The following is a 27,400-nucleotide window of genomic DNA, read 5'->3' as shown; positions in this document are numbered from 1 at the left end:
CTCTGCCGGTCCTCTTTGTGTCATGTGTCTGATTTTTGTGTTCTTTTGTGCTCTCCAACTTCACTCTTCTTTCCCTTTACCATGGCCTATGTATTCTCTGTTATAGATTCATCTAAGAACAACAAATGATAACTGTGAGATAAAAGGCAAACATGTCTCAATGTCTCTAGAACCCCCAATGTCCAAAAACAGCTTATTCCCCCCCCCCTTTGGGTGGAAGAAATCAAAGTATATATCACAAACTTGAAGTTAGTGTCAACTTAAGAATAAATTAATATGCTCTAGACACTGGCCAGGTTTTATTTTCTCTCTTCCATCTCTCCTTTATTGTATGCACTTCTGTCCATTTTTAAAAAATATCTACTCCCCTCTTACATTTGTTTCTTTTTCTTTTTTTTCTGGTTGTTCATACAGCTTTCATATCTACTTTCATACCTATGTTTATATGTCTGTTTGTCTGTGTCTGTCTGTCTGTCTATCTATCTGTCTATATATCTATTTCTATATGTAGATATGGATTGATATAGAATTCAACTCTCTTCTTATATTACAAATACTTATTGTCATGGATATAAATTGTTGAATTATAAAACCCAGTGAAGAAGTGGAGAGGGTTCTCAGTGCTTTCAACACTGGGAAGATTTGGCAAGGACTTGCTTACTTAAGGAAAAAAACCCCAAACAATGATACTCTGTTTCCTGTAGTGCAGTTCACATCTGGACTGGGATACGCTTCCATCCCCTGGGGAGCCCCCAGCTGCCTCCCCATGTTCATATACAACACATATCACGGTGCTAAAAAAGAAATGCGACATTTTCCCTCTACAGCTTCAGAAATTGAGAATGTTTTTTTTTTCTGAATAATTGAGCAATAGGCAGCAATAAAATAGTGTGTTTTTATTTCTCATTAAAGAAAAGAAACTAAATCTCAGAGGTAATTGCTCTTGGTGTTTTGTGCTGCATTAATTGTAGAAAAAGGTTTTGTTTCACATTTGCAGTGCATAATTGTCGAAAAGTGTATTATGTTCAAAGTCATTTAAAACTAATTCTAATCTTTTACAAAAGTGATTACTGGTTGTAGCTTCTAACTGACCCACCATTCGATGTCCCCCAACCAGACAGAAGCAGTAAGCAATTTCTGTTCTGTGTTACATTGTCCGTGAGAAAAAGCCTCTCGGCAAATGAGACTTCTGTAAAATTCAGACTCTGCTCTGAGACAGTAATTTGATTCATTCAGGTCTGCTGATTTGGGTCTATAATCCCAGCTTCTCACGAGCCTGAGACTATAGGGCCACAAGTTCAAGGCCTGCCTCAGATTTTAGGTAACTAAAACACTAGCCTGGCCAGCTTATTAAGAAACATCTTAAAATAAAAAATAAAAGTCAAAGATGTTAGGAGACATAGTACAGTGGTAGAGTTCTTTCCTAAAATGAGCAAGGCCCTTGGCTCACCCCTCTGTCTAGAGAAGGTAAAATAAGTATGGAATCCCACCTTTTGCTTGCCAGGTGCAGCTGCAGGAAGGAAGCTCCTGGTCTGAGTTGAGATCAGGAGCTGTTCCAATATCTAGGCCAAACCATCCCCTGCTCCGATGGCTCAGCTGAAATACTGGTCTGTAGTCTGTGGCCATTCACATAGCCACAAGGCTGAAAGCATTACTGGGCTGTGGGTTTAACGTTAAGACAATGAAATACTAAGTGAAGAGAGAGCTTGGCTTTAGCCAGTTGACTCTGTGCTCTGTAGAGGCTGGGACCAAGCAGAGTTTTTGTTCTCACTCAACAGTGAGATGAGGCACATTACTCTTTGGCCACGGAAAGGTACTGACTGAAGATATTGTAGATAACACTTCGTAGATAAGTAAGAGGGGGCATGAGCGTAGATCTACATTTTTTAATAGCATGTTTTCTAGCCCTCACACATTTACATTGCTATTACTTTTAAAAGAAGAGAATTAATTGTACTTGAGATCTTGCCCCCCCCACCCCTTTGGGGTCACAAATGACTTGGTTTTGGAACTCTCTGGTAGCATCTTCAAGGTCTAGTAAAATTAGGAAGCATATGCTGGTAATTGTCATCTTGATAGGGTTGGGACCCACCATGGAAACAAGCCTCTAGGCATATACGTGAGAGACTTTCTGAGAGAGGTTACCTGAAATAGAGATACGATCCTTAAATTCGGGCAGTGACATTCCACAGACTGGGGTCCTGAACTAAATGAAAAGGAGAAAGTGGAGTGGGTTTGGCCTAATATTGTTTGTATTCTAATGTTAACTTGGGTGCCCCAAAACAGAGACCCTGGCCCCAGTTAATTCTGATTTGTAAATAAAGATACCTGTAGCCAATAGCTGGAGAGAAGAGGCATAGGTAGGGTTTAGGTGACCTGGGTTTGGGACCATGAGGAAGGAGGAGGAGGAAAGGAAAGGGCCACCATGCCTTAGAAGAGTGTGCAGGAGGAGACAGGAGCCACCATGGTGGAGAGAAGCAAGGAGAGCGCCCTGGGCTCTGTGCCAAGAGAACCCAGAGGGCTGACTCATTAGAGTTAAGAGCAGCCAAGGTGGAACATAAGAGTTAGTAAATAGTAACTCAGAGTTATGGATGGGAAAGTGGATTCTAACAGCATGGGTAGTAGGCAATCACCCAGCTATTGAGCATATCAAAATATTAAGGCTGTGCGTGTGTTTCATCTAGAACACAAATGGTCAAAAGCAGGAAAGAACCCCACGTTGGGATTTATTAAAATACTCATTCTACAAGAAAGCAGGCTGAGCATCACCATTTATCTCTCTGCCTCCTGACTGAGGCTGCAGTGTGGACCAGCTGCCTCATGCTCCTGCAGCCACGCCCCTCTGCCCCAGGATGGCCTGGACCCCCCAGACTAGAGCTGTGGTAAACGTTTCCTTCCCTCAGTTACTCATGACACATGTTTTATTGCACCAATAAGAAAGTTAACTAATGTAGCTAGGCAGACCATTTCACTTGTACAAAACAGTTTATTTTGCTCATTTGGAAATTGTGATATTTGTGTAACACATTCTATAGTTAATGTTTGGCAAAATTGGATTGCTGGTCTATTAAGTTGATAAGTTATATCTTAAAACAAAGAATGTTTTTCTCCTGGTAGGTTCTGCCTCTTCTTGCACTGTACCAATATTTTGTGTCTGTCATTTGCCAAGACATAGTCAGAAATCTAGAAGCAAGAATCCTCAAGGTATGTATGTGACAGATTTTTTTAATACTTTTGACATGCTTTTTCTTTTAAGAGTACTGTTGTGTCTTCATTTGATTCTAATGCTTATTAATAAGCTGTTAAGAACATGGTGTCATATTGATGTAAAAATAATGTACTTTGGGCAACTGGGAAGATGGCTCAGGAGCTAAAAGTACTTACCACTCTTCCAGAGGACCCAAGTTCAGTTCCCAGGACCCACTTTGGGCAGCTCACAACCACCTATAGTTCTAGTTTCAGAGGCTCAACAATGTCCTTTCCTGGCTTTCATGGGCACAATATACACATATTTTTGTTGCTACTCCATAACTGTAGCTGTGCTACCATTATGAATCATGATGTAAACATCTGGACTTGCTGATGGTTTTAGGCAATCCCTTTGAAAGTGTTGTTCCACCCACAAGGGGTGTCACAACCCACAGGTTGAGAATCTCTATTTGAGACAATGCTGTGCTTGGGCCACGGTAAAATAAGGAACATTTCCACTTGGGAACAAGATTTACCCAGCACGATTTCTGAGTTCGAGGCCAGCCTGGTCTACAGAGTGAGTTTCATTACAGCCAGGGCTACACAGAGAAACCCTGTCTCGAAAAACAAAACAAAAGAAAAGATTTACCCAGCACAAGACAACCTGGAAGTTCCTATCGAGAGACTGGCTTCCTGCTGTTGAACAGTGTTTTGACTTCTGAAACTATTCGTAAGGGCTTCTGTGTACGTCATGGTATAAGCGATGTTTCTTTGTTCTGATAATTGACTTAATGAGAGCAGACAGTCGCTTCTGTAACCCAGTCCGCTTTAGAGATTCATGTGCTCTTGGCCTGACCTCTGTATAGAATGGGAACCCTAAGGATCTCAGGGGTGCTTGCCTTCTTCCCTAGTTGCGCATGCTGGGTGTTTGCCCCTTGGTTTAGTTTATTTCTGTACATGGACCATTTCAATCATTTCAATGCCCTGCAGTTTTGTCCTAGTCTGTACCTTCTGAGTGCTAATGTGGAATTAAACCCTAGCTGTGCCCCGCCCCACACTTACACATAAGCACAGATCATATTAACCGAGGTCTTTCCCCTGCTATAGTTTTCTTTAATAAACACTGTGAAAAGTGGAGAAATTTAAGGAAGAAAAACAGTTAAAATAAAATATTTAGCATTCTTGAGCTTAAATTATGTCTTGACCATCATTTTACACATTCCACTCATGCTGTGACACAATCAGCTTTATCCCACCTAATATTTCACAAAGAGATCATTTAAAAAGAGCTGAGTTAGGGGTGGGAGAGTTGGCTCAGTGGTTAAGATCTCTGACTGTTCTTCTAGAGTACCTGGGTCCGTAACTCCAGTTCCAGGGGATCTGGTGTTCTTCTCTTCTAGCTGGCTCAGGCACCAGGCATGCATGTAGTACACACACACACACACACACACACACACACACACACACACACACACACATTCACATTCACACAGATACACATTTATACACACTCACACTCAAACACACCTACACACTCACACATATACACATATAATAATAAAATGAACCTTTAAGAAAGCAGATCTATGCTTTTGCAGTTTTCATCTCTGATGTAAACACTCCCAATGCAGTTATCCTCAAGCTTCCCACAAAACATCGCTAGAGCAGCAGACGGGACAAGAGATGCGTGCCAGCTCTTGTGGTTGGAAAAGATCAGGTTCTAGAACAGCACTGCAGGACCTGACCCCTGTTCACCTCCATACAGTGCTCTGGGGCAATGCTCCAGCGGACCACTTTCCTTCTCCTTTGGAGACTCAACTTTTCTCCCTCAAATTCCTCCTGTTTTTCAACGAGTAGAAATTGGATTTCTCTGTAACCTGCATCTCCTTCTAGAACTTTTGGCCCTTGGTGAATAGTCCATTGCTTTCTATTTCTAAACAGAGAAATCTTTAAGGACTTCATAAATATTCATGTGGATGCTGAAAGCATCTGGTTTTCCATCTGTGAATTACTGACTCATGGATTATCTTGCTTTTGCACTTTAATAGCACTTAAAAACAAACAAACAAACAAACCAACCAACCAACCAACAAACTCAACCTCCCTCTCTCTCCAAGACTGCAGTATTCTTGAGGCTAGGATCTGTATCTTACTCAGTTTTTAAAATTTCCTGAGCTGTATTGGGCCACATATTTCGTGTTCATTAGTTGATTTTTAGATTAAACTTGGTAGGTATTTGTTGAGTGCCAACTGTCTATGCGTTTGTTCACTGCCACACGCATTAAAATAATTGACAAATATTCATTTCAAAGTAAGATTTGGGGCTGGTTGAGATGGCTCCTCTGGATAAAGGCACTCACCAACAAACCGGACAAGAATTTGTGCTCGGGAGCCCACATAGTAGAGAAACTGACTCCCACAACTTGTCCTGACTTTCATACATGTTCAGTGGTAGCCCCCTAATAAATAAACAACATTTTGAAAAGACTTACTGAATGCCTCTTATTTTAAAAAAGCATGTTAGAAACTTGAGTCCAAGACATGTAACCCACAGTTTTTGATCATAAGGACATGATCACTGGACAGAGGGATGGGTAGACCATAAGCTGCTAACATATGTACCTGTCACTTGACGATTTGTAGGTGAATTTGATGAGACTTACTCCCAAAGTTTGAAGAAGAAACAAATGGCTCTGGTCCAAAGGTTTCACTAAATAGGCAGAATTTAGGTTTGAAAACAAGACAACTTAGTCAGTGGCAAAGAGAGCGATTTTGGAAAGATACAGAAGTGGGAAAAATTTGATTTGTTTTGGGGACAGAGTGTTTTTGTGCTACTACAATTGGAAATTCTGAACAGGGAGACTGTCAACAATAACAGGAGAAGTGTCTGAGAGCTATGCTGGGTAGCTGTTTCTTCTCCTGATTGTACATGATCATTGCTGTCTTGGATCACAGTAGAAGATCCCCAAGAACCAAGAATGGACCTATTAAAATTCTCTCATTGGTGGAAGGCAGAGAGGTTCTTGGGGCTCAGAGCCTCCTAAGACCATTCCCCTCCTGGAGATAGAAACAGTTACCTGGGTTGGAACTTTTTGGTAGAGTAGCTTTTTGTGAGTTGTCCATGCTGCAGGTGGATTCTTCAGTGGTGTAACTGCCCATGGGTTGCACAGAGTACTTTGTGGTGTTACCTTCAAGTCTCCTTTGAGTCTTTCATGTGTCTATAAATAACCTCGAAAAACTCATAGTTCACCACATTAGATGAAGGCAGAATTCTGACTTTGGTTATGATTTTGTCATACAGTGGCTATGAAGCCAGTGAAGAACTAGCTGTTTGGAGCTTTGGCACGGAGGGTTATTCACTATAGAATGCTGGTCAGGAGAATGATACCACCAGGAGTAGTGCCTGCTAACCTTGCTGGGAACAATGTGAAACAGACACGAGATCTTATTGGCACAGTAAGACTCAAAACTCGGATTAAGTTCTTGACAAATGCAAGGCAAAAGATAGATCCCACAGAAGAAGGAGTGGCAGTCTGTATGATCAGAACCTGTGTGACCTTCCTGAAGTAACTGGAGTGTCAGTAAGTGAAAGAGAAACATCATACTTGGGGAACACTGAGTAATGATGCCCCTTGACTAGCCAGGTGTGATTTTTGCGGTTAAATTTCTAGGGTGTAGTAAAGTCTTCCAGGGAACGTTGTAAGGCCTCTCTATGATCTGCTTCTCTGCTTCACTGTAGACCTGCTAACCCCATCAAAGATTTATTCTCAACATTTCAAATGTTCCCAGGAAGGGTATGATTGCTTCAAAAGGTGTATCACAGTTTGATTGATGTCCTGTTCTTAGTGTCCTCTGGCTAGTTTCCATAGAGTAGGTCACCGTTACTCAAACTGCTTAAATGGCTATGATGAAATAAGTCAGAGTTAGCCTTGGCTGATGTTGTTTTGGTCCAGTGGTCTGACCACCCAAAGGTCTGCAGGAATATTTTCTTATAGTGGTCAATGAAAGTAATGGAGACCTGGGGTCCAGAAGAGTCCATCTGTCTCCCCAACTGCTGGTTTTGGTATATGATGACTGTGGGGTTGACGTAGGGGATGGATAGAGACCCCCATCTCTTCAGCAACAGTTGAAGTGAGCAGCTCAACAGACAAATGGCTTTAATGTTCCAATTAAGAACAGTCTTGTGGCCTTTTGTGTTTTATTTACATGTTAGTTTACCAAACTATTTCCCCTAATTTGCATTTTTAACTCCTTAAACTGTTTTTTGTTTTTTCTACTCTTGAAGTTCCTAAACCAAGTACAGAAAGGAAAACAGAGAATAAGGTGTATTGGCTGAAGATAAATTGATTTGCCTTTATCTATGTGGAATGTGTGTGTTTTCATCCAACTTTGTGCTTTATTCTTTGTATCCATTCATATGTACCCCTAAAAGTCTTCATAACTTTTTTCCTTTGCTGACACTGAACTTAGAGCCTTATCTACAGTAGCATGAACTTCACCTCTGAGATGCACCCTCAGCCCACGTGTTTGACACAGTCTCACTCTGACATAGACTGACTTTATATTCTTGATGGAGGACTGGCTTGAAACTCACTGATATTCAAAACCACTGGGATTTCAAGCATTCCCTATCACACCCATCACATACATCACACCCATCACATACATCACACCCATCGCACAGAACACACCTCACACACATCAACCCACATCATACCCATCAACATCCATCACACACATCACACTCATCACACATATCAATATACATTACATACATCACACACATCACACTCATCACACACATCATACCCATCAGCACACATCAACACTGATCATGCCTACTAATACCCATCACATGCATACCACCCATCACACACATACCCATCACACCCATCACACACATCACACACATCACACCTATCACACACATCACACTCATCACACCCATCACACCCATCACATCTATCACACACATCACACACATCACACTCATCACATACATCACATCCATCACACCCATCACATCCATCACACACCCATCACATCCATCACACATATCACACCCATCACACCCATCACACTCATCACACCCATCACACCCATCACACACCTATCACATCCATCACACCCATCACATCCATCACACTCATCACACTCATCACACCCATCATGACTATCACACACACAGCACTCTTTTTCTTTTTTTTTTCTTTTTTTTGTGTGTTTGCACTCTTTTTCATACTGCAAAAAGAGCTCTCTACTGTGATCTAAAGTCTCTGTGTATTTGGTCACCATGTGTGCCCACTTCCTCTCTATCTCTTGTTTCCAGCAACACAAGACCTATGAACTCTGTGCTCAGGGGCCTCTCGGCGTGTTTCCTCTCTCCTTTATATGATTCCCAGACCTTCTCTTGAAGGGTTTTTCCTCGATGGAGTTTTCTGAGACCCCACTATTGAAAGCAGAATTTTGTCAACATCTCTAAGGGATGTGCAACAAACATGCTGAATGCCAGCTTCCCTTCCTTTAACTTCCCGATTTAGTCCAACTGAATTGTATTTAAAACAGACCTTGCAGAATGTATAGCCACCAACTGGTTAAAAGCGGTAAGCATATGGCTTTAAAACTGACACTGTTAATTATAGATAAGAAAATTAATAGCTGTCTCCATGTTGACACACTGTGCTTTTGTCTGACTTTCCTTAGAGGGTTCAAGAACATCAGGCTTCTTTTCACTTGGCTTTTCCCCCAGTTTCCCATGGGAACCATGGGAACAAAGAGATGAGTTCAATTCATTTTTTAAAACTTTTCCATGGCTGCTATATTTTTGTGTCTGCCTCTGATGAAGCTAAGGGACAGCTGACGATAGCCTGTTACTCTGAATGACGACCCTGCTGTTGTTAGTTCTGTGGTCCTCTGCACACGTAAACAGATGTTTTCATAAGCCCATGAGTCTGTTCACTCACCAACCAGTGAGCATTGATTAGTTACACACAGCCATCTTTAAGCAGGTGTTTTGGAGCTTAGAAACCAACGAGTTTTCTCTAAAATTTGTATTTTTCTTTTGTTACTATTTTTAATTATTTTTACACTCCATATTTTATTCCCCCCCATCCACCCTCCCACTGTTTCACATCCCACACCTTCTCCCCACTTCCTGTCTCCACGTGGATGTCCTCATCCCCCATCCCACCTGATTTCTAAATTCCCTGGGGCCACCAGTCTCTTGAGGGTTAGGTGCATCAACTCTGAATGAACACAGACCTGGAAGTCCTCTACTGTATGTGTGTTGGGGGCCTCATATCAGCTGGTGTATGCTGCCTGTTTGGTGGTCCAGTGTTTGAGAGAACTTGGGGTTCCAGATATTTTAGAAATAAAAGGAACTAACTTAAAATCTGTTTTCCTCCTTTTATAGATCGAAATCCTTATAGATTTAGGCTTCTTTTCCGAAGCCTTCTATGAGCTATTCCAGATTTATCATGGAAAAAACATGCCGTGCGCCATACCTGCTGGCTATAAAGCAACAATGAAAGTTAAGGTAACCTCCCGATTTGTTTCAATGCCCCCCTCACCCCCTTTAAAGAAGTTGCGCTCTTAGAACCTAGGGAACGTTCCCGCAGAAGTGTTCACAAGTCTCCAGTGCTCCAGATCTTGCTGTTAAGGCTGGGCTGTAGAGAAATAGAATTTCATTTATCTGGAGTGGAAATGGTCTGGGAGGGAGGGTGGTCCTGGAGAGGATTATCGTGATGGAATTCAGGCTCAGGGGTACCATATGTCACTTTTTATTGTAGGTACCATGGTGGTCTCTTTAGGTATATCCTCCAACGTGTTCTAGATTTGTGGGTCTAGTCTTACTACTTTTGTTTACTGTTGTTCATCGAAGTGTCCCATTGGCATATCTTATTCGGATGTTTTTAGTTTATATACCTCTTTCTCCTCTCTCTCCTCCTCTTCCTCGTGCAGCCAGGGCTTTGTGAGTGAGCCAGGCACTGCCTCTAGGTTATAGCTCCTGCCCCTTTTAGATTTCTCATGATTTCTCCCAGGGAAGAACAGTCTTCATTTTGCCTAATCTATTTTGATCTTAGCAGATAGTTATACCTGACTTGCTTAATTTGTATTTGTAAACTGGGTAATTGAAGCATCCTTGAAAACAAGTGCTGGAGTTTACAGTGAGAACATAAATTAAATTGGAATGAGCGATTATTTTCTTCTGCTTTGGTTTTCCTGGTGATCTGGGACTTGCTGGGTGACCTTGCTTGAGGCAGATGCTGATTAGAATTTTGATTTCATTATAAGCAGTAATTTCATCACCCCAGCATATATACTTAGAATGGAAAACTAGCAATAAAGCGAGTTTGTTTCCTAAAGAGAGAGGGGAACACACATGGAGTCAAATGGGAACGGAGGTGGGGAGAATCTTGGAGGGTGTTTGGGGGAGGGGAAACCATGTTCAGAGTATATTATATGGAAAGAATTTATCTACAAAAGCACTTAAAAAAACAGCTCAAACATTAAAAAAACAAGAAGCCTACTGAGGAGCTTGGAAGATGGCTCAGTGGGGGGACGAATGCTTGTTCTGTGGTACGAGGGCCTGAGTTCAAATTCCCACACCAACATAGAAACCTGGGAATTGCTGCATGTTTTCATCCCCAGCCTTGGGCCCCAAGAGCTAGTTAGCTAGCCAACTTAGCAGAAATCTTCCAGTTTTGGCAAGAGGCCCCTGTCTCAAGGAAATACATGATAGGTAGAGGAAGGACATCTGACATCCTGCTCTGGGGTCCACTTGTACACAGAGACACATGCTCTTGTATATACATGCATGTATCACAGTGGGGGGGAGAGAGAGAGAGAAGAAGAGAAGAGAAGGAGAGAGAGAGAGAGAGAGAGAGAGAGAGAGAGAGAGGAAAAGAGGGGAGGGGGGAGAGGTGGGGAGGGGGCAGAGGAGGGGAGGGGGGAGAGAAAGAGAAAGAGAGAAAGAGAGAGAGCAAACAAGTCACTCTTTGGGGAGGTGGTTTGTGTGAACATGAGACCTACAGACATATGTTGGAAGTTGAACTGAAACTTAGAGGCCTTAAAAGAATCAATAAAATGGACTTGAGTTTTGACAGTCACCGCATAGACAGGCATCATATTTATGCATGGTTTAGTCCTTCATTTTAATCCTCTAGAAGGTATCTTCTCACACTCCCTATCACTGAGACAGTGCTGTTATTCAGCATAATGGGGAGGCTGGGGATGCAGTGCTATAGCAGAACAGTTGGTTAGCATGTGAGGACCCAGGATATAGCCGTAACACTGCAAACATAAGGGTGCATGCGGGCTGCAGACAACCTAGTTCCATTGATTGGCCAGGATGCATAAACTCCTGGGTCCAATCTCCCACATTGGAGTTTTATGAAATGACAAAATGAAAAGTGAGTGTAGTCATGCATGCCTATGATCCCAGTACTCAGCAAAATGGAAGCAGGATTAAGGTTATTCCAGGCAAGCTTGAGTCCAGCTAGGCTTTATGAGACTGTGAAGTTGTGTATAGAACACCCTAATAGAAATTTTCATTAAACATACACACACACACACACAGAGACACACACAGACACACACAGACACACACACATCACACACAAACTGTATATCTATATATTATACATTATATGGTATATGTGTTGTAAAGTGTATGTTTATCTGCCTAGCTGTCTACAACTTGCCTACTTGTCCTAGTTAGGGTTACTATTGATGCGATAAAAGACTATAACAAAAACAAACAAACAAACAAACAAAAACAAGACGTGGAAAGGAAATGGTTCATTTGGCTTACACTTCCACATTGTAGTCCATCACTGAAGGAACTCAAGCAGGGCAGGAACCTGGAGGCAGGAGCTGATGCAGAGGCCGTGGAGGGGTGTTGCTTACTGGCTTGCTCCTCATAGCTTGGTCAGCCTGCTTTCTTATAGAACTCAGGTTCACCAGCCCAGGGACAGCATCACCCACAAGAGACTGGACCCTCCTTCATCAATCAATAACTAATATGATACCCTACAGGTTTGTCCACAGTCCAATCTTAAGGAGCCATTTTCTTAACAGAGGCTCCCTTTTCTGTGATGACATCAAATTGGCACACCACCCATCAGGAAAGAAGTATATTCTCTCCTTTCTGTGGTATAAATGAATTTATCTTCTTATCTGGATTAAATTAGTGCTCTTTTCTTGCTTGCTTCACAGCCAACAGTAGTTTCTTATTAGAAATAGTCTGTTTTTTGTTATTACAAGTATAGTTTGAAAGAGTCACACTACATCTTGAGTGCTTACTGAATATAGACACTGTGCTACGTATGGAGAAGGAGCAGTGAACATCTGCCTGAAGATACTGCTGTCCTGCTGTCCTGAAACTTGCTTTCTAATGAGGGGGGCAGACCATAAATACCAGGCACGTATCTCTGTGACAGGTGGCAATGTGCTGTGAACATAGTTCTACAGAGGTGAGAAGGGTGTCAGTTGTTCTAGGCAGTGGGCTGCCATTTTGGTTGTTCAGATGGTTTTGCAAGGCTTTTCTCATTAGCAAATTGTGAAGGGCACGAACCAGTCAGAGATCCAGGGGAACAATCTTCCAGGTACAAATCGCTGTAAGACAAAGACCATGGGAAAGATGCTTGTGAGCTACTATTAGAGAAGACCTGTGAGGCTGTTGGAAGGAGAAGGAGGAGGGGAGGAGGGAAGGAGGGGAGAGGGGAGGAAAGGAGGAGGGGAGGTCTAGGAAGCCATAATCATACTGAGACACAGTGATGACTGGAAGTGATAGTGGTGGAGGGGCTGAGCAGTGGTCTGCTTCTAGGTAGATTGTGAAGGAAGAACCCGCAGCATTAGACAGTTGTGTTTGCAGGTGGAATTTAAAAGGCAAAGTCAAGGATGACTATTGAGTGTGTACAGTCTGAGCAGTTGGCAGGTAGCTGTCATATACTGTGAAGGAGCAACTGAACAAGCTACACATGAGATCCATAGAAAAGCTAGGTGATGGTGTAGCGTCCATAGAGTAGAGTAGTAATAGCTGCAATTCAGAGGACCAGTTGGGGTTGCATAATTGAAATTGGGATTCTTAAGAGGGAAAGTTAAAATAATAGGATGTGCTGGTTAGTTTTATGTCAACTTGATACAATCTAGAGTTGTCGAAAAAGAGGAAGTCCCAATTGAGAAAATACATCCGTAAGAGTGGGCTACAGACAAACCTGTAGAACATTTTCCTGGCAACTGAGGTGGGAGGGCCCAGACCAATTGGGTTGGCCATCCTGGGCTCTATAAGAAAGCAGGTTGGTCAAGCCACAATGAGCAAACCAGTAAACAGCACTGTTCCATGGCCTCTGCATCAGCTCCTGCCTCGAGGTTTCTGCTCTGTTTGAATTCCTGTCCTGACTTCCTTTGATGATGAATACTGATATGGAATGGTAAGCCAAATAAATCTTTTCCTCTCCGGGTTGCTTGAGGTCGTGGTGTTTCATCACTGTAGTAGTGACTAAAACTGAACCTAAGACTTAGGCTTAGTTGCCATTGACTTGAAATAATCTGGAAACCAAGGCAGAGAAGGAAAACAGAAGTTGAAAAGATGAATCTAGGGTCATCTGCACATCTAGTCCAGGAAGATAAGATAGAGAGACCACATGAATGGACTGAAAAACAAGTGGCTGATGGCCATTACTTTCAAGAAAACAAACAGCAAAAGTCCAGAAACCATTTTTTTTTTTTGCACAAACATCCCAAACTTCATTTTTATCCAGTAACTTTGATAAGATAAATGTGTAGGTGAATCATCTCCCGGTGGATTCTGACTTCAAATTCTGTATTCTCAGACTTAATTTGCAGCTTTCTACCTTCAACTGGGAATTTAAAAGTGTAATTAAAAGAGGAAATGCTTTCAGGGTTTATAATTAAAATAGGTGCCAATGTTATTAGGCTGCAGGCCAGTTATTTAAAGAAGAGTTTAATGAATTTGGTTTCACTTTGCAAAGGAAGGAGTCGAAGAAAACTTATAGATTACTGTCCGGCTCTTCATAGCACTTTAAAAAAATTCTATCCTTTACTATTGTATCTGAATCAAGATTCTCATCTTAGTCCTAAATGGAAAAATCCTGTTATGAATTCACTTTATTTATATCAGGAAAGAGTTCCTTCACTGAGTCACTAGTTTTTCAGTGTCTCACAGATAATAAGGAAGTCCTTCACAGGGGGAATTCTGCTGTGCCAGTGCTGACTTGCAGTGGAAGTTATACTTGATATTTTGGTGTGGGCATCTAGAGATAAGGATTTGAGAGTGAGCAGTGTATTGGGGAGATTGCAGAATGGATGCTCAGTAAGATGGAATGCCCCCACAGCATCAGGAAGAAAAGAGCCCAAGAACATTAGTGAGGGTGACACTCCCCTGGGTCCCTATCGTCTTCAGAGGGAGTGGGCAGGACCCTGGTGCTCCAAGTTGCTAGGATCTCATGAACTTTTAGGTAAAGACATACAGGGTCTTGAGCAAGGACACTGCCTGTATATAAGTGGCTTGTCTGTCTCTGGAAGCTGTTGGATACTTCCTGGTGACTGAGGAGATAGAAGAGCAGCATCCATTTTGGCTCAGGTATATTTTCAAAAGGATTGTCAGGCTGAAAAGACATGCACTCTGATCTACAATACTACAATTTCCTGTGGCAACAAATGTTTCCCTTGAGTCAGTGCAATTGGAGCCAAGCATGGATCCGAGATTCACATGCAAAAAAGGAAGCGAACTGCAAACAGTCATTCTAAAACAGCAATTCAATTTCACCTCAGACCGACAAGAGTTTTAAAAGTGAGAATGGTGCAGGATGCCCTGGGCGGTGCAGTCACACATTGTGGGTGAGAGCAGAAGTCAAGGCTTTCTGTTTCCTCAAGACATTCTTGTCTTCTGACCCAGAACTTCTTCTAAGGGTCAATCCACCAGCAGTGATCAAAATGCAGACAAACTATCCATCAGTATTATTTCACCTAAGGTTGGTTGATGATGTAACTATGGGGCATGGCCTCAGTAGGTAACACAAAATAGCAAAGTTCTTATACTACCTTCATTGGCACCTTCTAGGCTGAGGTTTGTACGTAACTTAGTTTTGTAGGAATAAAATTAGGTAATTGTTAGTGAAAATGGAATATAAATGAGTACATAATTAAAAAAAAATAACCATCAAGAAAAGGACAGGAAAGACATCAGAATGCTAACATTTACTACATAAAAGAAGTTGACATACACAATTTTTTAGTGTTTTTTATATTAATATTTCTGACTAGATTGCATATTACTTTGACAACAAAATGGTGCTTAAATGTTTTTAGGATGCATTAATAATTCCATTTAAAAGAATGCTCAAATAAATATGGGTTCTACTATTAATATTTTGTATTTTTTGACAGATAACTCAATCATTTGATTCTGGAAAACCTCTCACCAATAAAGACAACATGCAGGTAATAACAATATTTAATGTGAAAATATTCTGAGTCCCTTCAGCCTGTCTGGCAGGTACAGTATTTGAGTTTGAAAGCCTGTCCTCTGTGGACTCATTCTTTTCCTGTTGTTGACAAGGTCTCATGTAGCCCAGACTGCCCCCAAACTCACTCTGTTGCCGGATTCCCAATCCTCTTCTTTCTTTTCTTTTACTTAAATTTGCAGAAAGACAGGGGCAGCAAATGGGGCAGAAAGATGTGAGGGATGTAAAGTTTGTCACAGAATGGAACAGGAGCATCTATTGTTGCTCACATCATCACTGTAGGGAAAGCAGTTTCACTGTTAAAGATATCAGCGCGCTGAAGGGATGCCCAAGGGCAAGACCCTACCAAGCAAAGGTCCACTCAGAGGAAGAGAGCCCAAGTGAGAGTGCTACCAGGGAGGCTCCCAGCTCCACACCAACCACCCATGAGAGTGCATCCTCAGGGTGAGCCTACAAGGCACACACTGTCCTCTGCAACTGGGGCCAAGGGAGCAGCCAACATGCTGAACAAGCATTAGAACTTGACAGCATTGCCCATGTAGTACTGGCTTTGAATAAACAATGGGAAAGCCTACTGAACAACAGTGTTTAACTCTCTGCTTCCTGACTGGATGCAATGAGACTAGACACCACATGTCCCTGCTGTGTGGTTTCCCTGTTGTGGGGTAAAACAAATCCTTTCTTTATGAAGTTGCTTTTTCAGGCAATTTGTCATAGCATTGAAAGTAGCTAATATATAGACATTTATATACCTATGTATATGTGCATATATACATATACATGGTAATTTGAAAGCCATTTCCCTTGTAACTGCTATATTTTTGTTTTCCTTCACTTTGATAAAACACAGACCCCCTTTTTATTAAATGTAATCTTACGACTTTTCAATTATTTTGCATTTTATTTCATAAAGTCCACTTTTAATTACGTTTCATATCATTCAATAGTTTCCCCTAAAATTTTACCTTAATTCATAAGCAAGCTGCCTGAAATATGAGGGCTGGTGTCAGAAAGATCAGAATTCATATCGGCGTTTAGGTGTTCAGGACCCCAGGGAATTTGGATTATGTCCCTCTTGCCAGTCACAAATGCCAGGCCATCATAAAAATACGTTCTTTGTGGAGCTGTGTTGGCTCTGAAAAGAACGTCTGTCTGATCATTTTTCTTTACTTGAAAAGAGACTGACAGAATAATGGGATCCCGATTTCTATTAGCTAATTAATTAAAACAGTAGTGTTGGCCTGCCCAAGACTCTTCAGATTACACTTTGCATTTGCTGCATAGAGGGAGAGAAAGGAGCGTTAAATAGCATTACTAATTGATCTTCCTTTGATCCTCAAGTGTTTGTGTGTAATTGTCAAGGCTCATTAAATCAGTTTGCTGAGGAGGGAAGAGGAGGAACGTCCTCTCTTGCCTCCCTCCCCCCCGCCCCCCCAGCCAGTCTATAGCGTCTTCTCTGGATAGGGAGGAATAATGATTTTCCTGGTGGTGCCATTGTTGGTCTGCACCTCTAGCCCACCAGGTGTTCCGCATCTGCTCTTCCATCCGCATAGCTTTCAACCGTAGTATATAGTAAGAGAAGAAAAACTGGGGTCAAACAGGCTAACCTGCCCACCCCTGCCCCCCGTTGCTTCAAACTCTTCCAAATGATGAATTTTTGTTTGTTTGTTTGTTTATGTGAAGCAAGTGGTTTCTCTCTTTTCTAGAATAGATAGCCCCAGCACCCAGCATCTTCTTCCTATATTAATTCAAAAGTTATTAAGAGTCTGCTGCATACAAGGCACTGTTCTGTGGCCCGTGACCACAGCCACTCAGCCTTACAGGTCAACACCAAGTCCTCACGGAACTCACACTTTACTGGGCAGGACTAGTGATAAGAACTGTCATCACCCCAGGGAAGTGGCTCACATGGTAGGTTGAAAGGCTCAGCAATGGGTGTGTAAAGCAGATTGGAAGCATAAGTGAGGGTTGTAATTTCAGAAGGGCTGAGCAAGCTCATCTTCACTCAAATATAGATGGGGCTCACGCATCTTCAAAAAAGAGTAATCTAGAAACAGAATAAGTACATAGGTTTTCTACCAAACTTGCTTGGATAGTTACCCTGACTAGTGTGGCGAGAGCTGTATGGATGGTGATGGTGGTGAGGGTAGCAGTACATATGGCCAGAGAGTATCTTGTATGAACATTGTACTCAGCCACTTATATGAGCAACACGGGGACCCCTTGGAGAGCCTTGAAAAAAGTGTGATCTGATCCACTGAAGTTTTTTTTCTTTTATGTTTTTATGTTTCCCATTTTGCCATTTGTCTGGGTGGGTTAGGTCCATTTCACAGCGTGCCTGTGGAGGTCAGAAGAGAACTCTTAGGGTTCTGAGGGTCCTCAGGGTTGTTGGCTAGCACCTTTACTCACAGACCCGACATCTCACTGGCCTCAAGTTCTAAAGGGATCTCTTTAATCTGTTGCATCTGCTGTGTGCCAGGTATTATTTTGATGTCTGTCAATCAAGCATCAACAGTAGTGAGGGATTTTTCAGCTCTCAGTAGCTGGGAAGATGGGAGGAGTGATTAGGATTTAGAGTAGAAAAATGTGTGAAATGACCAGGTGGATCATGAATGGACAGGCAACCTGTCGGACGATTGCTGCCAAGGCTTTGGTGGAGTCCTTAATGATGTTTTTAACAAAATCTCAAACATGCCAATTTGCCAGTCAAGACTCTGAGCCAGATGCTGGGTTGAAAGAGTGCCGGCTCAGGGAGGCAGAGAAAGCACCCAGATGACCTTCCACCTCAGCTGACATTCTAAAAAGGAAGTTCTCCTCCACGCCATCTCAAAAACCCCTCAATGTCCCTCCCTTCTACTTCCTGTGTGTCTCCCTATCTGTCCTCCTGACTCCCTCTTACTCTCTTGTATTCTTTTTCTATGTTCAGTTCTTGTTCCTCCTTTTGACCTACAGTTGACTTTATTTAATCCTGTTTACAATAAACAGAAAGCCCTTGGATTAAAGGTATGTGCTAGGGCTGAGTCACACCACAACCAGAAACAGGTTTTGCCAGTAAGTCACAGGATCTTAGGGTTCACAGTGTGACCAGATATCTGTGACACCTTAATGTGGGGCCACTTGCAGCGCCAAGCCCTTTTGATCTGCTGTCTTCGGTTGCAGGCCATCAAATGAACTTTAGAGTCCCAGGTGCAGGGGAAGAGTGTACGCAAGGGGGAGGGGCGTGGCTGGGAAAGGGTATGATTGGCTGTTTTCCTGTTCCTGTCCAGTTTGCAAGCATGGTAACTCAGAGCAACCTATGGGTGTGACTGAAGAGCCTCTGCAGTCTTCCCCTTTGTTGATAAGGGTCTGTTCCCTCACTCTGACCCCATGGTCGGTCCCTCATTATGTGGCAGGGCAGGTGTAGGCATAAGTTTTTTGTAACCCACTTTTAATAAGGGTCCAACCTCTCCTCTAGCTCACCATCCAGCAGAGGTCGTGGAAGAGAAAAGTTTTTAGGATATGGGGGAAGTGGGCCTGTTCAGCAATCATTCTTTGGGGGTGAGCTCCATCTTCTTGGGCACCAATTCAGTCCTGTAGCGAACACCAAAATGACTCAGCATCTGCAGACCTAGGCAGGCAGTCAGCGCACATGAACTGGCAGCCACAGGCCAGCCCTTTCAGCAGACAGACACCAGGCACGAACCAGCAGCTGTAATTCAATCCCGAAGGAACCCTTAGGCTTGCCAACTGGCCTGAGGTGAGATCACAAAAACAGCAAACTGCTGTAGGAACCTCACGAGCAGTTCTTAGGTAAGTTTCTCTCAATGGCAGCGTTACAACAAGTTGAGATCAACAATGAATGCTGTGTAAGGTGAACCAATACATGGGTGTTGTTAGTGAAGAATAGCGAGGCAGAACAAACCAAACCAAAGCTCAGTGCTCATCCCCCACTGTGGGGGGTCCTATTTATACTCCTTCATCACAGGTCCTTCCATGTGTTTGGGAGGACACATCCTTTCATCTGGGTCTGCTTCAGGAAAACAGTCTTTCACATGTTTGCTTTAGCAAGACATCCTTTCACCTGTGTGCCCCAGTAAAATATCATTTGTCATAACTAACCTTATAAAGAAAGTAGAAGTTTCTATTTCAGGCAGGGTGCAGCATCGAGGAACGGGGAGGGTCCTCACTCTTACAGAACTATCATGTCTAATACTTGGTCAGAAATACAAAACAGGAATAAACCTAATGTGCAGGCAGATATTTAACTCATTGTTCCCCTTTCCCCTCTTAACTGTAGGCACTTGAAGAGCTAATAAACAGAGGCTTGCCCCACATTCTGGTTAACCTTGGCTACCAGCATCTCTTAAACAAATTTAATTTTGTCAAGTCACACTTCTTCATAAGTTTGGCTGCGACAATCAACTGTATTCCCGATCCTTCACCAAAAATAATGTACTACCAATTTCTTACTGAGAAGAGCAAACTCACCCCCCAAAACCTAAAAGGTGAGCTTTTATTTTTATTTCTGCTTTATCCAGGTTTCCTCAACCATGAACCACTCCACTCCCCAAAATCCAAATCAATATTCATGGGTGTATATTCTCCCTCTGCGATCCTGTGGCACCTATATGCTTAAGTTACAGTACAAGCATGTGCATATTCATCTACCCATCATGCATATTCATAAAAATACGATGAATGTGCATAATAGAGCATGCCATTGTTTTATAGAATGCTCACATTTTTTTTGCATCTTGCATTTCTTATATGAAAACAAAATGCATTTTTTTGCCTCTTGACTTTTTTATATGAAAACAAACTCCAAGGCTGGAGAGATGGTCTAGCAGTTAGAAGCGCTTGGTGCTCTTATAGATGACCCAGGTTTGGTTCCCAGCACCCACACTGGGCAGCTCTCAATCGCTTATAATTCAAGCTCAGGGCTTCTGATGCCATCTGGATTCTGCAGGTACTTGAACACACCAAGTGCACATACAGACACACAAGCATAATAAAAATAAATAAATCTCTTAAAAGGTTTGACTGAAACCATTCCAGGAAAATTGCTTGGCTTTGACTCACTGTATCTGTTTACTATTCTGTGCTATAAGCATCCTATGGAAGAGAGAAGCCGTCCCCTGTTGAGATTCATACACTGTCTCCAAAGAACCATACGACAGTGATACAGTCATATGACAGTGTATATTCCTATGGTGGACACTGAAGAGTGGGTCTTGTGAGCTATCAAGTATTTGTGTTTTTTAAATATACTAGATTTTACCTTAAAAATACATTTTATTTACAATTTACATACAATTTATACACACACACACACACACACACACACACATGCCTTAGGAAGCTTTCCCAGAGACCATAAGACATTTAAAAAACAATTTCCCCATGGAGTAGGAGGATCCCAGGGCTCCTTGCATTCTCATGCCAGAAGTGTATCTCTTTGATCTCACCCCCCCCCGGGGGGGGGGAGCCTAAATCGAATCCCTTGGCTCAGCTGATCCCTAAGTCCAGAGTCTCATGTTTTTAGGATAATAGCCAGGAGGTTGGGATTGGAAGAAAAGAGGAAGGTAGTGCCAAGTCCCACAGGATTCTAAAATCATTCTTTCTGTTTGCCCAGTTTATAGGTAGATAATGTTTCTGTAGCGATGTACAGTCAGGCGGTTTGTCCTTGCCCAGCTGGTTGACTGACACAGGCAAAGACTTTTATCTAAATCCTGCTTCAGAAGAAGGGCAGACTTTAGGCTGTAGATCAAGAATTCGAGAGAGATATTCAATGACATTGCGTTGACTAGATTTGCTGTTCCAGATGGTCCTCTTCCCTGTTATTACAGCAAGGGCCTCTACATAGCAGTAGAACTAAATTTGCTTGCTTGTTTGAAGTGTTAGAAATTTATGAAAGATCAGGGAAGGAGCCACAATTTTATATTGGGAATTAATTATCTAAGTAACATCATTCAACATGCAAAGGATATTTTCAGTTTTCTGATTGGTTGTAACAATCAACATTAGCTTTCTAAGGTATATTTAGGGAATGTTTGATATATATATGCATTTATAATGTTCATTGTTGACTTTCTGTATTTACATTTATTTATGTGTCCCATGAGGGATGCATTTTAATAATTGCGAGCATAATCCTTGATATTTCTAAAAATTTTCTCTTCTTTACATTTTTATACGAAAGATAATGAAAACTCTCATGGTCAGTTTTTGAGATTTAGAGACGACTACAACCTTAACACCATCAAGGTAAGTCTGATGCTTTCTTCTTTTTCTTCAAATCATGGTAAATAGTTTATCAAAATGCTCACCACACAGCAGGCATTTTGCATGCTGGTTTAATTCTCACACCACAATGATGTAGGTATTAATCATTTTTTTTTTACTACACTGTGTTTCATAAAAGGTTTAGATAATATATGAAATTTACTAATGCCATTCAAATAACAAAATATAGATTTGGGAATTGAATCTATTTATTTTTTATTTAAAGGGCCCACGCTTTTAACCATTACAGTAAATTACCCTATGATAGGCCTTGTTGTGTACACACAAAATTTTAGAGATCTATTTCTTTCTTACTATTTTTATTATCTGAGACTATAATATAATCACAGTGCTTCTCCCCTTTCCTCTCTTCCTTCCAAATCCTCTTATATACAATGTCCTCCTTCTTCTCTTTCAAGTTCACGCTCTCTCTCTCTCTCTCTCTCTCTCTCTCTCTCTCTCTAAATTGTTGTTACATATATCTGTGTAGAAATATATAACCCTAAGTGCCTAAATACAACCTGATCAGTCCGTGTAATGTTACTTGTATGCCAAGTTTTCCGAGCTAATCTTTGGTACTGGATAGCCAGCTGCTGGGGTGCTTGCTCTTCCTTGCGGAAGACCATGTCCCAGTCTCAGCATCCCTTGGTTGCCCGTAGTTCTTTGTAAAGAGATTAAGCCTCATGATCTTTCTACCTAGCAGCATGCCTGACGATGTGATCCTCCTTCTGGTCTCATTTAGCCCACACGAGGATGAGATCTCGTGTATGTGACACCTCTGATAGTTTTAGAAGATACAATCTTTTTTTTTTCCTGTCTGATGTTTTATTAGATATTTTCTTTATATACATTTCAAATGTTATCCCGAAAGTTCCCTATACCCTCCCTCCGCCCTGCTCCCCTACCCACCCATTCCCGCTTCTTGGCCCTGGCATTCCCCTTTATTGGGGCATATAAAGTTTGCAATACCGAGGGGCCTCTCTTCCCAGTGATGGCTGACTAGGCCATCTTCTGATACATATGCAGCTAGAGAAACGAGCTCTGGGGGTACTTGTTAGTTCATATTGTTGTTCCACCTTTTCTGCTCTTCTGGTTCTTAAATTCCTTTTGCCCTTTTTCTTGAACCCTGGACTCTGAGGACAGGAGTTGTGTTCTAGGCATTCCATTTGGGACGTGGCTCCACAGCTCTGCATTTTGACTGGGTTGTGGTTTCCTACAATGGTCTCTGCCTATCACAGAGGGACATTTCCTTGACAAGGGATGAGAGCTATACTTATCTTTGGGCCTGCAGACAAATACTTAGAGTGTAGTTAAGGATTATTAAACTGGATTAGTAGCGTGGCAGTTGTAGGTTCTCCTCCAAGTTCTATGAACTCACTAGACCTGGGTAGTTTGTTAGATAGGTAGTTTTCAGTACCACATTTGATTTCCCTCTTGCTGAGCCTGTCTTAAGCTCAATTGAAGAGCTGTTGGTTACCCCCGAGGTATAGGTACCACAACGGTAGCCTAGGGTGACTCTATCATGCTGGTTGTTTCATAGACAGCTGGGCAGGGCTTCTGATTCCACCCCTCCTTTGGAAGTTAGCACATGGTACCTTCTAACAGTACTGTGAGAACCAGTCCTCAGGGAGGAGGCTTCAGATCCAGTCCTATGTTGGAAGTATGTGGTGAGACCTATTGTTTGAAAGACTGTCTTCTGCTATATTAGTCCTGTTTACTCTCGATTTTCTATCAAAAAACTTAATCAACTCCAGATTCCCAATGTGGTAACCAGGATTTAATTTGGAATACAGTCTGTCTCCATTATGGATTCTGTCTGCTAATTTGCCCATTTGTTAAGATTTACTTGGAACTTCAAAAAGCATACTCTTGACAGCCACGCTTTTATGATCATTTGTGGACATGCTCAGTGTGTCAAGAAAATTTAATCACAGGAAATTTGAATCTAAAATAACTACACCCAGCATGCACCGGGCCAACCATGCTGAATGCGGTTCTGCGCTAGCATTTGCTCTCCTTCTTTTGGCACTTCTACCTTCTACCCTTCTCTGGTATGTCAGGACAAGTTGAGTGGCCCTTAACAGAATCTTCAGATTCCTGGGGGGATTTTATAATATTTGTGTAGACTTCCCTGCTTGAACATCTTTAATCCAAACATTTAAAGGCTTCTGTATCTGAGCCTTTGGAGCTCTGTGTCAGTGCTTAAATGTTTCAGCTTCAGATTTTCGCATTAGTAACCTCCACCCTGTGCTGTACTTCCCCGCCACCCCCACCCCCACCGTGTGTTTCTGTTGTCGATGATTCTTGCTGCTTAAAAATGTTCCTCGTGCAGAATATGAAAATGGTGTCTAGTACTTGGGATGGGCCTTACAGAGAAAATAGTTACACCACGTAAATTTCATTCAGTCATGAATTGTAGTTCTTTTGTCTGTGAGTTCAGAGTTAATGAAGCACGGTGTGTGTAATATGTCTTTGCGTATAAATGTGTTAAAACAAGGTAAAGTACTGATTTTCTGATAAGCATGTGACAAGAGGCTCCCAGGCACATCTGTCTGTACTGTCCCCATGAGGCAATGTTTGAGTGTTGACCAGTCCATGTCAATGGTGACTCCACAGAACTGTATAGCACCGCGGTGAACAGACAGATCCAATGGCGCTGTTGTCAAGTCTACACATGATGCCACAATCTCCCTTCCGTGCCCTTCCCCCACTGCCTAGGGACTGACCCCTGAGTCTCCCAACAGCTGTTACTGCTCTGAATGTATGCACAACAACAACAACCACAAAATATTTACCAAGAGTGAGACTTTATCTCAGGGTTTGTGTGTTCTTTCTTTAGTCCATTTTACTGATGGAGGCAGAGGAGAAGGTCAACTCCCTGCTGTCGGAGACAGAGCACCAGTGCCACAGGCCCCTCTATCTGTCCTCCGTTTTGGAGCTGGAGATCATGGTGGAGGCCAGGCTACACCTGGCAGCAATCGCCCTGCAGAGATACCGGCCAGCATACAGGTGAGTCCACTGGAAGAGGAGAAGGACTCCCCCACCCCCTCCTTCATTCACTCCCCACCTCCCCTTTTCCTCTTCCTCCCCTTCCCCATCCTTTCCCCTTTCCCCCTGCATCCCCTCACTCCTTCTTCCCCATCCTCTCACATCCCTCCCCTCTCTCTCCTCTCCCCCTCCTTCTCCATACCCTCCCCCCCATCCTCTCATCCCCCATCCTCTCACTCCCTCTTTCCTCTCCATTCCCTCATCCTCCTACACCCCTCCCTCTCAACCTTCACCCCCTTCATGCCCTCAACCCTTTACCCCTTCATCCATTGGCTCCTCACCCCTCACTCTTCTGGCCCCCTACTCTGAGAGCCCCAATGCTCTGTCATTTGTGGGTGGTGGGAAGGCACGCATTCTCATTTGTTGAGGATTTGATTCACATTTCATGGAAGTTTCAGAAAGTCCTGGGTCCACATTAGAATGCTTGATTTTAATTATTCACAGGGTTTTTAAATTCACCTTACAATTGAACACATTGCTTTTCTCCAAAGAGATTCCTTTATTAAGCACTCTAGGTAGGCTTTTAAAATCATATATAAATTTAACAAATTAACTGTGTTTAACTTTTGATTGATTTATTTTCTTATAAGATAGAAACTCAATTTTTTATAGTTTATTTATTTATTGTACATAAAGCCCTTGGAGTTTTTTCTTTTCCTTAAGCACTATATAAAAATATGTAAAAGGGAGCTGGAGAGATGGCTCAGTAGTTACAAGAACTCTTTCAGAACACTCAGATGGGGTGACTCACAACTCCATAACCCAGTTCTGGGGGGGATCCAGTGCCCTCTTAAGGCATCTTCAGCCACTACTAAACATACACATGTGCATCACATATGCACATGTGTGTACTGCAACACACATACACACGTGCATCACATATGCACATGTGTGTACTACAACACACATACACACGTGCATCACATATGCACATGTGTGTACTACAAGTAATAAAATCAAAGGTAGACAACGGAGATTTCTTTCTTTGAAAGTCACATCATCTGAGACAGTGTTGAGGGCTGGCTGACCGTCTAAGAAGCTGGTTGTTTAAATGTGCAGAGTTGTATCAAAGCTTTCATTCATCATGGCCATCGTGTCTTTCCTTAGCTAGCTCACCGTGACACTCTGGTCTAGAGACTGATGGTGTAAAGGCTCTTGTGTGCACATGCATGCAGCCACGTATAAAGCGGCACTAGCACAGCAACTCTTCATAATTGCAGAAATACTCTGTCAGTGTCACGCAACTGATGATGAACACAGCAGAACCACGAAGTCCTCAGACACACAGTGGTTTGTTTAATGACACATATGCTTCTATCATTCGCTGAAAATGGTTTTGAGCATTGACATTATGCTAGGCATCCTTCTAGGCACGGAGGATAGGTCAGTATATGAGGATAGGTTATGTATATGCCTTAAACATACTAAGTAAGTTGGCTGCATACTTAGTGCCTTGGACACTGTCAGGAGTAGAGATGTTGGGGTGGGGTAAAGAGGAAGAGTTACTGTATTGTGTGTGTGTGTGTGTGTGTGTGTGTGTATGCATATGTACATGTGTATGTAAAGATTGTGTACTTCTGGTTTAATGCAGTTGAGTGGTAGACTGCTGTGTATCAAGCCTGAAGCTCTGAACTTAATTTCCATCATTTAAAGAGATAAATAAATAAATAAATAAAGGTTATGCAGCTGTAACTGAGCATATGGGTCGATTTTTATGCTCACTGCTGACAGCTTCCGGGTCCCACCACTTCCCTTCTACACAGCGCCTGCGTGAGCAGGTGAGAATGATCAGTTACCTGCCACGGGTGGGATGCTTAGAGCATACACATAGGAAGCCTTGCCCAATGCCACCAAGCAGCAGGAAACATAAGACCATCCGGGTCCTTTCCTTGTTCTGTCGAGACATATTTAAGATCCCAGGAGCCTGCCACAGTCTCTCTATAAGTCCTAGTGACGTTGCTTAGCAGATTCACGCTTTGATTGCTTATATGTGTGTTGTATATGGGTTTTATTCTCGACACAGAATGATGGGCACTTTTCCAGCTTCTAAGCAGTCATGAAAACCCATCGGCTCCCTGTGGAGCAGAGTCTCTTAGGGCGTGGTCTGAAGATGATTGACAGTGTCTGATACCTTTGGGGGGGTGCGAAGGTCTGAATTTCTATGTTAGAGGTGAGACATGATCACTAGATTCACTGTAGCATGCATCGATGCTGCCAAAGCAACTCTAAAACTCCTGACCCCTCAGCACGAATCGAGGAAGTGGGAACAAACTATGACATTATAGTGTTTTATATTGCGCATGTGCAATTAAAAACAAACACAAAAACCAGCTGGGATCTGGAAAGAGGGTAAGAGCACTTTCAGGAGAGAGAGAGAGACAGAGAGAGAGAGAGAGGAGAGAGAGAGAGAGAGA

General features: G+C 42.4%; 1 protein-coding gene across 1 annotated transcript in view; it reads left to right on the top strand.

Moving 5' to 3' along the window:
- Cfap54 (cilia and flagella associated protein 54) overlaps positions 1–27,400 on the top strand; it is a 284,397-nt gene that overhangs the window by 147,421 nt on the left and 109,576 nt on the right. The window contains exons 46-51 of the mRNA XM_021174289.2: positions 3,118–3,204; positions 9,602–9,724; positions 15,601–15,654; positions 19,954–20,161; positions 21,856–21,920; positions 24,778–24,947. Of these exons, the coding sequence (XP_021029948.1) occupies positions 3,118–3,204; positions 9,602–9,724; positions 15,601–15,654; positions 19,954–20,161; positions 21,856–21,920; positions 24,778–24,947 (707 nt within the window). The remainder of the gene's footprint in view (positions 1–3,117; positions 3,205–9,601; positions 9,725–15,600; positions 15,655–19,953; positions 20,162–21,855; positions 21,921–24,777; positions 24,948–27,400) is intronic.

This window comes from Mus caroli, chromosome 10 (genome assembly GCF_900094665.2).
Source record: "Mus caroli chromosome 10, CAROLI_EIJ_v1.1, whole genome shotgun sequence".
In the NCBI taxonomy this organism is placed as follows: Eukaryota; Metazoa; Chordata; class Mammalia; order Rodentia; family Muridae; genus Mus; species Mus caroli.
This window is presented reverse-complemented; position numbering and strand designations above follow the sequence as displayed.